General features: G+C 44.3%; 1 protein-coding gene across 1 annotated transcript in view; it reads right to left on the minus strand.

Moving 5' to 3' along the window:
- Positions 1–15,342, minus strand: part of piezo2b (piezo-type mechanosensitive ion channel component 2b) — a 141,405-nt gene that overhangs the window by 23,478 nt on the left and 102,585 nt on the right. The window contains exons 29-37 of the mRNA XM_080503219.1: positions 14,851–14,940; positions 14,156–14,283; positions 13,862–13,930; positions 12,657–12,760; positions 9,774–9,894; positions 4,646–4,723; positions 4,392–4,558; positions 3,190–3,383; positions 2,950–3,117 (exon numbers count right to left, since the gene is read on the minus strand). Coding sequence (XP_080359345.1) covers positions 2,950–3,117; positions 3,190–3,383; positions 4,392–4,558; positions 4,646–4,723; positions 9,774–9,894; positions 12,657–12,760; positions 13,862–13,930; positions 14,156–14,283; positions 14,851–14,940 — 1,119 coding nt within the window. The remainder of the gene's footprint in view (positions 1–2,949; positions 3,118–3,189; positions 3,384–4,391; positions 4,559–4,645; positions 4,724–9,773; positions 9,895–12,656; positions 12,761–13,861; positions 13,931–14,155; positions 14,284–14,850; positions 14,941–15,342) is intronic.

The raw sequence follows: 15,342 nt of genomic DNA on the forward strand, positions 1-15,342 counted from the left end.
ATGACACACAGACTGAAATCTTTAAGATATGTGAATGTGCTCTTGCTGTATCTGTGGAATATCTGGAGATCTACTCCAGAAGAAACTATTTGGTCATTGATGGACACCAGGGCACAGCAGCAGAGACCCGGGAAGATATGGAAGCTACCACGAGAGATGGAAGTGTAGCACAGGGAGAACGGCACCTGAGAGCAGCAGACAGAATTATTGTGAAGTCTCCAAACTATAACGACAGAGCAGCAGTGCTGCAGAAGCTAAAATGTTTCAAAGGTACTGAAGATTATACAGATGCTGTCCAACTGAAGAGAAAGGAACTGTTCCCCAAAATGAAAAGCTGCTGGAGAACGACGGAATAGGCTTTGACAAACTGATGGTCCATCCACGCAACAGCACCCCAAGACAGCCTGGAGAAAACTAACCTCATGCAAGTACACTTCCAAACAGCTACTGTAATCAAATCAAATACACATCTGTTTCAGTTTGCTTTCTATCGTGGCAGAAACCTTTCACCAATTGGCAGCAAACAATGATAAATTCACTAATTGACCAACATGAGCCAGAAGGTAATTCCTCCAACAACATAAACAGTGACTCAAATCCACATCATTACTATAATGAGGATGAGATTCGAACTTTAACTGATAATCTAAAATATGAGTTACATCTGAACAAATGTAGTCTGCCAAAGAGAAATGACAAATTTTACATACTTTTGACAGAAACACAACGACATTACAGTCTGTCTCAGTACTTTTACCTTCACTAATAGAAAGGAACGTGCTGATGATGGATAACATCAAAGCCTCCATCACCCAGAGCAAACAGATCTCATTTCTCCTCCACCTGGAGGCCCTAGCAGCCACGTCAGGAGGCCGTTTGTTGACTTCAACTTGAGCAAGCTGCTCAGCAAACTGGAGACGATTCCTCGATTCCCAAGACTCACAGCTGCCAGTGTGTCCGAACTCCAAACATCCACTTTCTACTGAATGTCGTGGGCCCAAACTCAGGAATTCTCTGGATAATTCACTTAAAACGCTCCCATCTTTCAGGCTAAATTATGTAACGACCTGCTGATCAAATAGGATCCCACTGAATCTGTGCTGCTGTTGTGTGACTGTTTTATATTGACTTTGTTTGTTTGTTCTGCTTGTTGTTGCTTCAGTCATTACTTTTATTTCCATTACAGTATTGTTTATTGATGGGTAGGACTTTGTACATGCCTGCTGGGTTTCTTTCCTATCCTGCAGTTTGGCTTCGTGTTCTTGTAATTATGTAATATATTCTGATTTTGTGCAAATAAAAACAATAAGTTACTTCATTTAATGCTCATGCTACATTGGACTTTCGATGAAGGTTTAGATTTTTATTGATAATAATTTTCATTTCAGTTCCTCATTTAAATTTTTTTTTTCTGTCTCACTGAAAACCTGCTGGTGTCTCACCGTCCCTCTTAAATCAGTAAAGTCATTTATTCTGAATGCTTAATAGTAGAAGATGTTTTCAGTCATAAGAATAAATGCATTTCAAAAAGGTTTCTCCAATTATTTTAATCTGTGATATTTATGGCATCCAATTAAAAAAAAAGACTTTTTCAGAAATATTCAGATGATTTTAGCTGAAAATATTGAGAATGAAAACAAAGAAAGGCCTGATATATTTCAGTTTAGGTGTAATAAATCTTAAATATAAAGAAGTTTCACAGTTCAAAGTAATACATTATTTATATTCTTTCATTAGAGGGGTCAAATTATACAAAATTCACTTTCTAATGGTTTTCCAACAGTAATAATTAGGGATGATCGAGAACACCACTATCTGTATCTATATCTGATCAACCATCTAAATTATCTGTATCCATATTGGCACTTGGGGTGGGCGGGGCCTAAACATTGTTTATTGTATATGGCCGAACAGCCATATACAATAAACATTAATATAAGCTACTTTGTGTGTTCAGCTATATGTGTGTATGTGTGTAAGTAGTCTTTAAGACTTTCATTTTTAATGATCTGTGTGAACTTGGTGATTCATTTAAACATCTAGTAGTGGCAAACGGAAATAATCTGTTAGCCTTGTTGACTGTATTCTTCCCAAAAGCACCGCGTTCAGTACGAGCAACGTTTTCCAACTGACTTTACACCACCAGCCAAACTAAGAGCAAGCGGACCGTAAAATAAAAAAAAAAAAGAAAATCCCGACCGGAGTGGAGGCATTGACCGACACGAGCCGTTTTCTGCTCTGTCCTGTCAAATGCACCACGTACGCTACGAAACAAGTTCGCCAAGTAACTTTAAATATACAAACTGAAACAGAGGCGAGCTGAAGAAAACAGTCATTCTCTGTGTGTGCGAGCTGGCTGCGGAGATGTGTGTGTGTAGGGAGGGGCGGCGCTATGTGTGTGACTGGCCCAGAAGTGAAGAAAGTGTGTCTTCTCTCTCCCTGGCTTGTTTCAGTTTTTCAAAAAGTGTGTTGCTCCAACTAGCCAATCAGAAATGAAACCATATATAGTGTCATCGTGGGTTTAGCCAATCACAATCAAGGTAGGCCCTCCCATTGACTCCTCCCAAAACAAGGGAGCTATGCTCTGGTACGTGGCACCACGATAGGAAGTACTTTCTCCTCTTCCCAAGATGGGTATGTGTGGGCGGAGCCAGTCCAGCTCACACAGACACAGCAGATTCTAAATGCAGCTCCTATGATCCAATATTCAAATGGAGGAAATCAAAGAAAAGCTGGATTTGGGGCAATAAACTTTCAATACAACATTTTTTTACCAATGAGACCAAGTACAAATGTTGACCTGCTGGATAATAGGAGATCCTTAATTGCACATCCATCTCCAAACCGTTCAGATTTTCCTCATCATGAGTTGCAAGCAAATGCATTGCTATGAGAGCCATGCGGTGATTGAAGTGAGTGATGAAGGTGATGATGAGGGTGAGGGGCCACCTGGAGATGAAGCTGCTGCCACTGTCCATGGAGGACGTGGACATGTCCAGGCCGTACATCTTGCGCAGTTTGGGCCGGGCTCGCTCGCTGGTTTTGGGGATGCTCTCTGCGTCCATGTCCTCCAGGGTGGACTGGCGAGAAAACAGCGTGGTGGCCTCGGTGAAGGCGCTGAGGGCCGTGAGATGAAGTGGTGAGGGGGATGAGATGGTGAAGCCAGCATGCACACAGGGCAAGTTTTACCTGGACATGCTGTCTCTGGACGCCGTGGAGTCCTGGCTCTCCATGCTGTAGCCTGCTCGCCTCCGTGTCACCCGGACAGATCCCGAGGCCGTCTCGTCCTCGCTCAGCTGGTCCATGCTGGCCTGCCTGGACATGTTGAGTCTCATGGCCTTCTGGTAGTAGACGTGGATGCTCTCTCTGGATGGAACGTTGCCCTGCCGGACGACAGTTCAGCTTTTCTTACTCTCAACTCCAAGTTTAGACACTTCAAAAGAATTAAAAGCTTCAACTTTGTGAGGTCACTGTCATTACAAAGTAAAAAACGTGCTTTTATTAGATTCAAAGCAAAAATTACAATGGTGGCAACATTGGAGTTCCTCAGATATTTGAAGAGACATGTAACTTAAAACACGATGGTCTGCTGGCTCTTTGTGGAATCTTGATTTTTCAGGTGATGTCACAGGGATGACAGACTTTATTTCTAAAAAGGTTACTTGAAAAAAGTTGGGAATGTATAACCCCAACAGGCATTTGTAGGTTGAGTATAAACAAACAGCTTCTGTTTATTGTTGACTGTGTTTTGTGCTGTCTGTTGGATTGGATGGTTGAACAAAAAATAAGATAAATAAAGACATCCTATGAAGATAAATGTAACACCATTTAACATAATTAATCAGGTATAAGAAGCAAAAACAAGTTTCAACTTCTGAGGAAACTCAGCCAGAAGCCACTGGTATACATCTCCCATGGCAAACATATAAAAAACTTCGTAAAGTTCTGAAAATATTGACGCTAAAACCATGTTATTTTGACACATTTTACACGATTTCCACATGTACAAAGCCAGACAAAATGATCAGCATTCAACTTGCATCTGAGTTTTGAATCAAACAAATATTATTTCCTGAATAAAAACGGGATTTTATTGAAAACACTCTGAATTCCAATTTTGTAAGAAATCTCATTACTCTTCATTTATATAAATTACTATCTTTTACTTAGTAGTTTCTTCATCGAGCCTGTTTCACTAAGTGTCCTATGAAAGATTTAATTTATCACCCTTTGAAGCTTTTACTGTAATTCTGAATCCTGATCATCCAGATTTAAAGAGGCGAACCAATTTGAAGAATGAAAGGAGAAACACACCCAGGAAGTAAAAATATAATAGTGTGTGTGTGTGTGTGTGTGTGTGTGTATATGGGGAATTGAGGAGGACGGCCGACCTTCTTGACCTCCCGGGTAAGCATGCAGCGCTCGATGCGCAGCACGGTGGAGATGTCGATGTATTCTCTGCACATGTCATTCATCCACTTGGTGAAGCTGTCGATGGTGGTCTGGAAGAGCACCCAGGTGAACTTTATGATGTTGAACACCCGCCTGATGATGTTGTCTGCGGGAACATGTCATGCAAACAAAAGATCTTCAATTCAAGAATGATTCTTAAAATACTTTTTTTATTTTTATTTTTTTTACTTACCTGGACCATCTGACTTCTTATTGTCATCTTTCTCTTGTCCGTCAGACAGCTCCCCGAGATCGATGGTCACATGAGCTGCTGCAGTGTAGTAAAGACATTTTATTCATTTAAGTCTGAAATGAAATCACCCTTGAACACCCTCACTTCCTGCAGGGCTGCGACTGAGGTGGTCAGTCGTCATATGTAGGGCTTCAGGGCCAGAGTATGAGCAAACATATTGTAATGACCAGTGTTAACCATTGTTCATTGTTCAGTTAAAAACTGTGTCATCGTTTCTCACTGTTTATGCTGTTGCGGTTGTCACGGTGATGGGATGAGCGGGCACCTGGGAGGAGGGGCAAGGAACAGGGAATGCTGGGAAGGCGGCGAGACGGAAGCGGAGACAAATGAATGACGGATGTGTTTTTGCAGTGTTCTGTATTTCTGCTGGCGTGGTCACGGCCGACAGTGACCATTTTGTACACGAAATAAACGGCGACTTGGATGCCAATCAGTGCGTGCTTCTTGGGACAAAGAGAAGACATTACACTGGTGTCAGAAGTAAAAGACCGGACTTGGCTGCTCCGTGTGGCTACGATTAGCTCGGGCTAGCGCCGTTAGCCCCCTGACTTCAGCGTTATGGCGGTACAGCCAGATGGAACCAAGTCACGTCGGTAGAGGCATCAGGAGGTGACGATGAATATGAGGCCCAATGTTGTACCGGTAGGAACGCAGGATGAACCCACAACAGTTAAATTGCGAACAGTGACAGGTGAATTAGCTCCAATGATTGGGAGGGGCGTGGTAGCTATTGCAGTGGGTGGGTTCTCTGTGAACTTCAAGGTCTGGGTGGCAGATGTACAGGACTCATGTATATTAGGACTTTTTGAGGTTTGCCCGTTGTGTTTTAGACCTCGGGAAAAACACACTATTGTTTCCTGGGGGTCCAGAAGTTGGAATGGTGTACCCCACACCCATTACAAAACCACACTCACTGACGCTGAGGGTTGAGACACACACCACTCACATTCCTTTGGCCAATCAGCCAGACACGACAGGGAGACGGCAGTTCGAGAAATCTGGCGATGCAACTGTGAGGGTTTAGATTCTGGTCAGCAGGAGGAGCTGTGGCAGGTGCTGCTTGAGTTCAAAGACATTTTTGCATTGACAGAGGAGGAGGTGGGGTTGACACATTTAGTGCAGCACGATATTGACACGGGAGATGCACAGCTAATTAAGACACGCCCACACCGCCTGCCCCTTGCCCACCAGGCGGCTGCAGAGAAAGCGATTGAGGAAATGTTGAGATCTGGGGTAATTGAACCCTCTGACAGTCCGTGATCTTCAGGAGTCATAGTGGTCAACAAGAAAAATAGCCCAAAGATGAGGTTTTGTGTTGACTATAGACCACTAAACAACGTGAGAAAAACAGACTCCTACCCAACACCACGCATCGATGAGTCATTGGACTTGGTATCAGGTTCATCCTGGTTTTCCGCATTAGATCTGCGCAGCGGGTATTGGCAGGTGCCCCTTAGCCCAGCAGCAAGGCCCGAGACTGCTTTCTGTACAGGAAGGGGATTGTGGCAGTTTAGGGTCTTCTGTTTTGGGTTGTGTAATGCTCCAGCCACATTTGAAAGGCTTTTGGAGACAGTGTTGGCTGATCTACCTAGACAGGAGTGCCTAGTTTACCTAGATCTTGGTGCACGGTTGCTCCTTCCAGGTTGCCTTGGGGGCCCTGCGGCGCATCCTGCAGAGAGTAGCAGATGCAGGCTTAAAACTCCATCCAGACAAGTGCCAGTTTATGATGAGAGAACTAGAGTTTCTGAGTCACAGAGTTGATGGAGTGGGGATTAGCACTGTTGAAGAGAAAGTGCGAGCAGTGAAAGACTGGCCAACACCAACTAATGTGAGGGAGCAAAAGTTTTCTTGGCTTGGCGTCTTATTACAGACGTTTTGTGCGGGGTTTTTCTTGTGTTGCCTGGCCTTTGTTCCATCTGCAACAGAAAGACGGAGATTTCTCTTGGACTCAGGAGTGTGAACAAGCTTTCTCCCCATTGAAGAAGGCTTTGATAGAGGCCCCTGTCCTGACACCACCAGACCCTAACCTGCCATTTATCCTCGACACAGATGCAAGTGATAGTGGTTCCGGGGCAGTGTTGAGTCAAGTGGGGTCGGCAGGAGAGAGAGTAGTAGCGTACTTCAGTGAAACATTCAATAAAGCTGAACAGCGCTACTGTGTGACACGTAGGGAGCTGCTGGCTATTGTCAGGGCGATCAGTCACTTCAAGTACTACTTAGGAGGCTTACCTTTTGTAGTCAGGACCGACCATGCTGCTCTTCAGTGGTTGATGTCATTTAAGGAGCCAGTAGGACAGATGGCACGCTGGTTAGAAGAACTAGCACCCTACGTGTTCACAGTGTACAGAGCAGGAGTTCACCATGTCAATGCAGATGCTATGTCTCGTCGGCCTTGTGCGGTGACAGGGTGCCAGTATTGTGAGAAAAGAGATTCCCTGGAGGTTGAGCTCAATGGAAGGGGCGGGAGAAACCCTGAACAGGCAGAAAGAGGGCCAATGTGCAGGGAGTTGCAGGTTTTAAACCCTGTGGATTGGAGAGATCAGCAAGAACAGGACCCAGACCTACTACCAGTGCTGCAGTGGTTGGAGTCGGGGCAAAGTCACAGTGGAGTGAGGTTGCAGGGTGCTTGTTGGCTACAAATAGATTGTTGGCTAAGCTGAGACCCTCAGGCTGAGTGCTGGGGTGTTGCAGAGGGTGTGGAAAGAGCCAGCTGTTGGGGAGGAGAGGTGGCAGTTGGTAGTCCCTAGAGCACTACAAGAAAAGGTGTTAAGGACAGCACATGGAACCACAGGAGCTTGACATTTTGGGGTCTCCAAAACCCCGAGGCGACTCAGGCCGGGGTACTACTGGGGTCGACTCAGAAGGGACGTAGAAGACTTTTGTCACCGCTGTGACCTCTGCTCAGCACATAAAGGCCCCCCGGGGCAGTCTCATTCCCCCCCTGCAACAGTTGGCAGTAGGAGCGCCGATGGAACGCGTGGTTGTGGATGTATTGGACCCATTTCCCTTCACTGACAAAGGAAACCGCTACGTGTTGGCTGCAATGGCTGCAATGGACTACTTTACAAAATGGCCAGAAGCTTTACCAGACCAAGAGGCGGAAACAGTTGTTGATGCGTTGGTGGAAGGCATGTTTGCTCGGTTTGGAGCAGCTGAAGTGATCCACAGTGATCAAGGAAGGAACTTTGAGTCACGTGTATTCATGGTTATGTGTGAGCGGTTCGGGATGTACAAGACTAGGACAACACCATTGCATCCTCAAAGTGACGGTCTTGTAGAGAGGTTTAACAGGTCGCTAGCCAAACAGTTAGCCATTCTTACTGCAGAACACCAGAAAGACTGGGATACACATCTGCCCTTGGTGTTAATGGCCTACAGGTCATCAGTTCAGGACTCTACCTCCTGCACACCTGCCTTACTCATGCTGGGGCGAGAACTGAGCACGCCGGCAGAGATGGCATTTCTCTGTAGGTGCATCTGGGGTCGACCCAGTAGGTGCATCTGGGGGTCGACCCCCAGATGCACCTACTGCTCCTCCAGGTCCGGAGTATGCGAAGACGCTCCAGGATCGGATGGACACAGCACATGCTTTTGCATGGGTCCAGCTAGAGAAAGCAGGTATGAGGCAGAATAGTAATTATGATGTGCGAACAAAGGGCCAGGACTTTAAAGCCGGAGATTTGGTGTGGGTTTATAACCCAAAGAGGAAGAGAGGCTGGTGCCCAAAATTGGACTGTCACTGGGTGGGACCATGTCCAGTTCTGGAAAAGGTGGGTGAGGTGGTTTATAGGGTGCAGTTCCCCTCCCCCGAGGAATAAAGGTCTCCACCGAGACAGAATGGCACCATACAGGGGCGATGCAAGCCCCAACCAGCACCACTCACCTCGAGGGACACAATAAAGTGCTCAGGCAGCCACAGCCCCAGAGTCACCAGCTATTTCTACACAGGCAGTGACACGGCCTGTTCCACATGATGCAGGGAGTCCCGAGCTGCCACAAATGCGGCCTAGTAGACAGAGACAGCGGCCACATTACTTACAGTTTGTGTGTTTTCCCTCGGGACGAGGGTCTTTATAGGGAGGGGGCAGTGTAATGACCAGTTTTAACCAGTGTTCAGTTAAAAACTGTGTCATCGTTTCTCACTGTTTATGTTGTTGCGGTTGTCAAGGTGATGGGATGAGCGGACACCTGGGAGGAGGGGCAAGGAACAGGGAATGCTGGGAAGGCGGAGAGAGGGAAGTGGAGGCAAATGAATGACAGATGTGTTTTTGCAGTGTTCCGTATTTCTGCTGGCTTGGTCACAGCCGACAGTGACCATTTTATACATGAAATAAACGGCGAGTTGGATGCCAATCAGTGTGTGCTTCTTGGGACAAAGAGAAGACATTACAATATGAAATGTGCAGGGTATGTAGATTCCATTTCCTGTTTCCAGCAGGTGGCATGATAGGGCGATGGATGTTATTATCATATGTCTGTGATGAGATCCGGACTCATGCAGCGTGTAACGTATCTGGTCGATTGGACCATGTTCAGGCTATTTACACTGCACGTCAAGTACAGCCCATGCCCTAAGATTCCGAATTCCTGTTCACCAATGTCAGTTGTATGAACTGGCCAAATTTGAAGTTATTTAGAATAACCCCCTTAACGAGTTTGCTCGAGAAAATCTACAAATTTGGGCAAATATTTGCCAAAATCTGCTATATTTTTCAAAATGGCCGGCTTCCTGTTAAGTTTCTCGTATGTCTGTGAGAGGCTTTTTTGTGCGTCTTCTTGGGGTGTTACATAAGTATACCCAGTACTTTTGTAGGGTTAGGTGAAATGTGATGCAGGGGCTAAATTCTGCAGGTGGCGCTGTTGAGCCATTTGGACACTCACGTGTGTATTTCCCCCAAAATATGGACACTTTATTACCAGGTCAGACGTATGCACCAGGTTTGGTAACTGTTTGTGAACGTTTAGGACCTCAACAATGTGTTTGTTTTGTTGGGAGGATATTTCTATTTTTCCTGTAGGCTCATGGTTCTCAGACCCTAAATGAAAGGTGTATGTGGAACTTTCTTACCGTCTTTCTTGAACTTCCTGTGCCTCATGCCTTTGGTGTATTTCTTCCAGAACTTGCGCCTGTCCTTGCCCCGTGCTCGCAGGGCGGCTTTGGGGTCGGTGATCCAGGCTTGGTAGAGGAACTGGAGGAATGAGGGGAAGCACTTTAGTTTGCGATAAACGTGGGGAGAGACTCGGGTGAAAAATTCAGAAAATGCAAAAATGCATGAAGGAACAAACTTCAGCTCAGGGGTGTCAAATTCACTTCAACTTAAAAGCCAAACACATTTCATCTGAGTTAGGTTAGACTAATAACATCAAGAATGAGAGGATCGTCTACAAAAGTTCCAATTTCATACAAAAGTCCACATGAATCATCTGGAATGATCATTTTTTTCAAAGGAGCAATCGGAACTTTGTTTCTCTAATGTCTAAAGTTTGTAACAGTCTGACGCTTCACATGCAGAAACATAAGTTCACTTTAGTTTCCTGTGTTCGTTTTAAATGTTACTTCTCACTGACACGCAGTGAAACCTTCCCCAGTGGGCCAGACTAAACCTTCTGCCAAACGGGCCGGAAGTTTGACACCCCTTGCTTTAGGCGGTTTTGTATTTTTCAGTGTAATGATGAATTGATTGTTGATGAAGAGTCATGTCTTTTAATGATTCTCCGTCTGATGTGGAATATCGTCTATAATGGCTGTAATGTCCAGTCTGAAAACGTTTACATTACTCACACACAAATGCATTTTAAAGGAGTCATATTATGCAGCTGTTCAAACACTTTCACATGGCTTTCGGTAATCCAAACATGTTGTATTTAAAGTTTATTGTCCCAAAACCTGGATTTTCCTCCAATTGAATATTGGATCATAGGAGCTGCATTCAGAATCTGCTGCGTCTGTGTGAGCTGGACTGGCTCCGCCCACACATGCCCATCTTGGGGAGAGCAGGAAGTACTTCCTTTCATGGTGCCATGTGCCAGAGCAGAGCTGCCTAATTGTGGGAGGAGTCAAAGGGAGGAGCTACTTGGATTGCGATTGGCTAAACCCCCAATGACACTATATCGGGTTTGATTTCTGATTGGCTGGTTGGACCAACACACTTTTTAAAACCTGAAACCAGCCAGGGAGAGAGAGGACACTCTTTCTTCACTTCTGGGGCGTCGTTCCAGGTATGGGGAAGATTATTACTGTTGGTAAACCATTAGAAAGTGAATTGTGCATAATATGAACACTTAAAGAAAAGTCATCTTTTGAGATGTGCCTGTATAAATTAACAATAATTAAATGAAAACATCTGTGACATTCTTGTAAAATCATTGTTCTTTATTATTCAGTGTATTTGTGAAACATGCATGAACACCAGGCAAACTAATCAAAAACTACTGCATGCAAATAAACAGCTGGAAAAACAGACAGGAAGCAGCAACACTTTCCAAATTAAAGCTGAAACATGCAGAGCAAAATCATCAGTGTCTCTGCAGCACAGCGTCCACAAGTCACATCAGTAGCACTGAACAGGAGCTGCTGGTAGTTTGTACGTTCGCAGAGGAGGCGAGTACCTTTCCTGCCTTCACTACATACTGCAGCACAGTTTTAGGCAGCTTAATGACAGACTTGGGTAAAGCCAGAACAGCAGACACAAACTTTCCAATCGCTCGCTGAAGAGAGGAAGCAAGAGTGGGAGAGAATTCAGATTTCACCCGTTAGAAACACTGGAGACTCACTGGGTTAGGCGACATGAGAGGATGGAAACATGCACATTCAGGCTGTTAGGTTTAGTTCAGCTGCTTGAATGTTAGACTTCACATCCACAAGTTGAGAAAACCTGTGAAGTTGACCTTTAACCTGCTGTTTTACAACTTGGGGAAACAAGTTTTGCATCACCAATTTAACTTTTGAAAATTGTATGTGTTGAAAGGAAAAACTGTGTGTGTACCTCATATAGTCAGGGTCTAGTTTAAAAGGTCCAGATCTGCTATGAACAAAAATTATATTTATGTGTAAAAGTCTGGCTGTGGATCAAAGAGTCCTGGTGGTGTTTCAAGAGATCAGGTCAAATAATGTTAACAACAATACATATTTCACATCATTATTTCAACATCAAACCGGGAGACAAGCAGACAGAAGTCAGACAAAAAAAAGAGAAAAATACAACGAAATTGAACTCATACACATACGTGAAAAATAAAAAGAAACCGCTACACAATTGTGTCTTAAGAAGAGAAAGAGCAGTGTGATATTATATATTTATACCAAACAGCATCCTATGTCCAGATAATAACATCAACAATCCGACTCCCAAGTCTAGATCCAAAATCTGGGTCTTGTTTGAGGATTTATTTTTTACAGAACCTCAATCTGTACCTGATCAGGCATTGTTTAAAGAGTTAAAATTCAGTGGAAAGACCCCAAGTGTCTTTTTACAGAATCCAGGTGGACGGAGTCAAATTCAAAGTTTATTTGAAAGAGTCCTGGTTTGGTTTGAACACAAAACCAATCATTTAATTTAAAACTGAACATCCCTTCAGGGCTCCAAGTCAAACGGAATCTGCTGAAGAAACACATTTAAACAGGTTTGTTTTGTCCAGCTTGGGTTTTTGGACACAGTGACGGTCTGCTTATGAAAGCAGACCGTCACTGAAAACTCACAGCGAGAGAGTGACGTACTGAGTCTGTGTCAAGTCTACTTTTATTTATCATTTTACCAGCAATGCGTCATCAAATCTCATGAATAATTTCTCAAAGCTCCATTACTTGTATTATTTCCAAGTGAAGAAGTAGAAAGTCAATGAATATTCACGCAACGTACCACATTTCCACACTCTGTAGAGCTTTGTTGTCCCACAGTTTAAACAATATAACTTTATAGGGATGAAAAAGACAGGCTTTTTTTGTGAGCACCTGAAATGCAGACTTCCTCAGTGGCTCCTCATCGCTTTTCTCTTCCTCCTCCTCTTCCTCCTCACTGTCAGTTTCAAACAAGTAATAGTCTCCACTTCTGACCACTGAGGGACAGAGAGCAGAGCCTTGTAACACAGATGAAGTCACTGGTCATTTCCATCACATTGAAGTACAAAGAAAAGGTTTCCTGGCTGAAAGGAAGACGGAGGAAAATCAAAGTGCTCGCCCTTAAATTCTCATTCATTCACTAACGTTCACACATGTAAAGACAGTCACAGTTTGTCGTTTTAAAGACACACGAGAGGATGACACACAAAGTATAGAGTGCAATAATGTTAGTAGAACTGAAATGACTATGAGCACAAAGCACAATGAAGGACATCCTTTCGACTCTGCAGCAGGTCAGTGTGAGACACAATGGGACAGACAAGGCTGACTTATGTCCTTGAACAGAGCCGCGGTGGGCAGGAGATGTTCGGGAGGATGCTGGGGAAATGGACGGGCGAAACATCAAATGACAAAGAGATAAAAATGGAGAAATTATTTGAAAATGTTGTGTGGGGGGGGTGGAATACGATACGAGACATGAGCTGGAACCAAACAGGCAAACTGGGCTGATTCAATGATGTTTAGATTCACCACGTTGAACAGTTCCAATGACTGATTGCGGTTTGATTCTCCTTGCAAACACCTGTTTGGTGGTCATGTCTGCAGGCAAAGAATGAACAAAGCCTCCATCCTTTATTCCAGCTATGAAAACGAAGGCACCTTCATATCTTTGCTTCTGTGTGTTGCACAACAGAGCGATTCTCTACTGTGGACTCCTCAGGTCAGACCAACGATGACGTTCGTGTGTTAAACAAAGTCGAGCATACACCTCCGGCCATTATTCATTTTCTCTTTTTTTTCCATCTTCTTCCAGTGTCTATTTAAGGCCACCCTGCTGAGCCGTTTTTATGGAGCTTCTTAAGACTGAAGTGCCTCTTCACACATGCAAAGTAAAGTCACGGGATGCCTTCAGGTAGCAGGGCCCTTGAATAGACACAGAAAAGGAATAACGACTGGAGGGAGCCGGGCTACTGTGCAGCATGGCGCCTTTGGAGCCCTGGGGCAGTATGGGAATCCTCAGCGTTCTGGTCAAGGACACAAGGGCCAATCAGAGTGAAGGAAGAGATAAAAAAAAGGGCTTGGAGGGGTCAACCTACTGGAAGCATGGTCAACCCACGGCCTCCACCACTGCTTTTTTTTGGTCTTGGCTTTCGTTCGCTGTGCTCCTAAAATTTCACAAATACATCAATGCAACATAAGAAAATCAATTCTTCATATATTCATATTTCCACCACATGAAGCTACAACTTTGTCCCAAATACAAACATGAATCATCCTTCCCTGAGAGCTGCTAAGGCTCACAGAGCACACAGGGAAACCTTTAAATTCTCATTCTCATTATTATTATTATTATTGAAGTGTTTCGGCCGCAGTGGAGGGCTCTGTCATACCGTCATCATCATCATCATCATCCTCAGGCTGGACCAGTGTCTGTCCTTCTCCAGACTCTTGGGCCATGCTCAGCATCCTCTCCTTGCCCCTCTTAAACTTTTGCTGCCTCACCTTAATGCGCTCCATCCTGATTAGATCAGAGAGACGGTGAAGAGACGTGGAGTATGGACACAGGCCAAAATCATCACACACACATCTCAGGCTTCATACGTCAGATCATCAGAGCTCATGGTGAACTCCTGGGAGGAAAGCTAAAAGTGGTGGGAAGACACTGCCTCTAGGTACAGTATATACCAACAGCTTTCTCCCAGGAAACAACTAAGCTGGGAAAAGATTAGGTTATTCTGAGTCAAGGTTTCAAGATATTTTCCCCAATATATCCAATTAAAAACACTTGAAAGCACCATTACACCATAAGTTGGGAATACAAATTATATAAATACTATACATTGTGGCGCAAACTTACACTGCAAAGCTCAAGGGGCCGATTAAAAACAGTTTTTGAAATAATATTGTTTGCTTTTGCCACTCTGCCTTGTACATTGCTCCTTTACACTGAACTGAAATCTAACATATCGTACATTTTAAGAACGATTCCTATCTGATCCTGGACAACAAAGCTGCACTGTGGCCTGTTTCTAGATGAACTGTATTGCTTCCACACACAGTAAGAGCGAAACATTTAGAGTCTCACTGTCTCTTCAGCTGCTCCACAGACTTGCGTTCTTCCTCTAGTCGGGCTCGCACCGCCTTCACAATGGTGGCCTGGAAAAGCTCTGCCCCCCTGAAACACGCCGGTGAACATCCCAGATTAAACCTTACATATTCATATTATATGTCCTGAATGAACCATTGATATATTCATGTATACATTTCTGGATGCACTATCAAACAGACGACTTGTGTGAATTGTATTCACTGTCAGATGAACATTATTTCAGAGTTAGTGATGATAAATCCCTTCATTTTTTTTTTTTTCTACAAATGTTACTGAAAACATTTGGTGACGAGACGCATTAGAGATGAATGACTGTTCACACTCCACCACCGCTGTGGTCAGATGCTCCCTGACCACCTTGGGAAGCGGTCAGGTGCTTGTTCACACATTTCTTTCTACTAGGGCTTGTCACTTGTGATCTGAATGCTCCGAACGCCTGTTAATGGCCTGTCTGAATGGGCCCCCTCA

The sequence above is a fragment of the Blennius ocellaris genome, assembly GCF_963422515.1.
Source record: "Blennius ocellaris genome assembly, chromosome: 10".
Classification (NCBI taxonomy): domain Eukaryota; kingdom Metazoa; phylum Chordata; class Actinopteri; order Blenniiformes; family Blenniidae; genus Blennius; species Blennius ocellaris.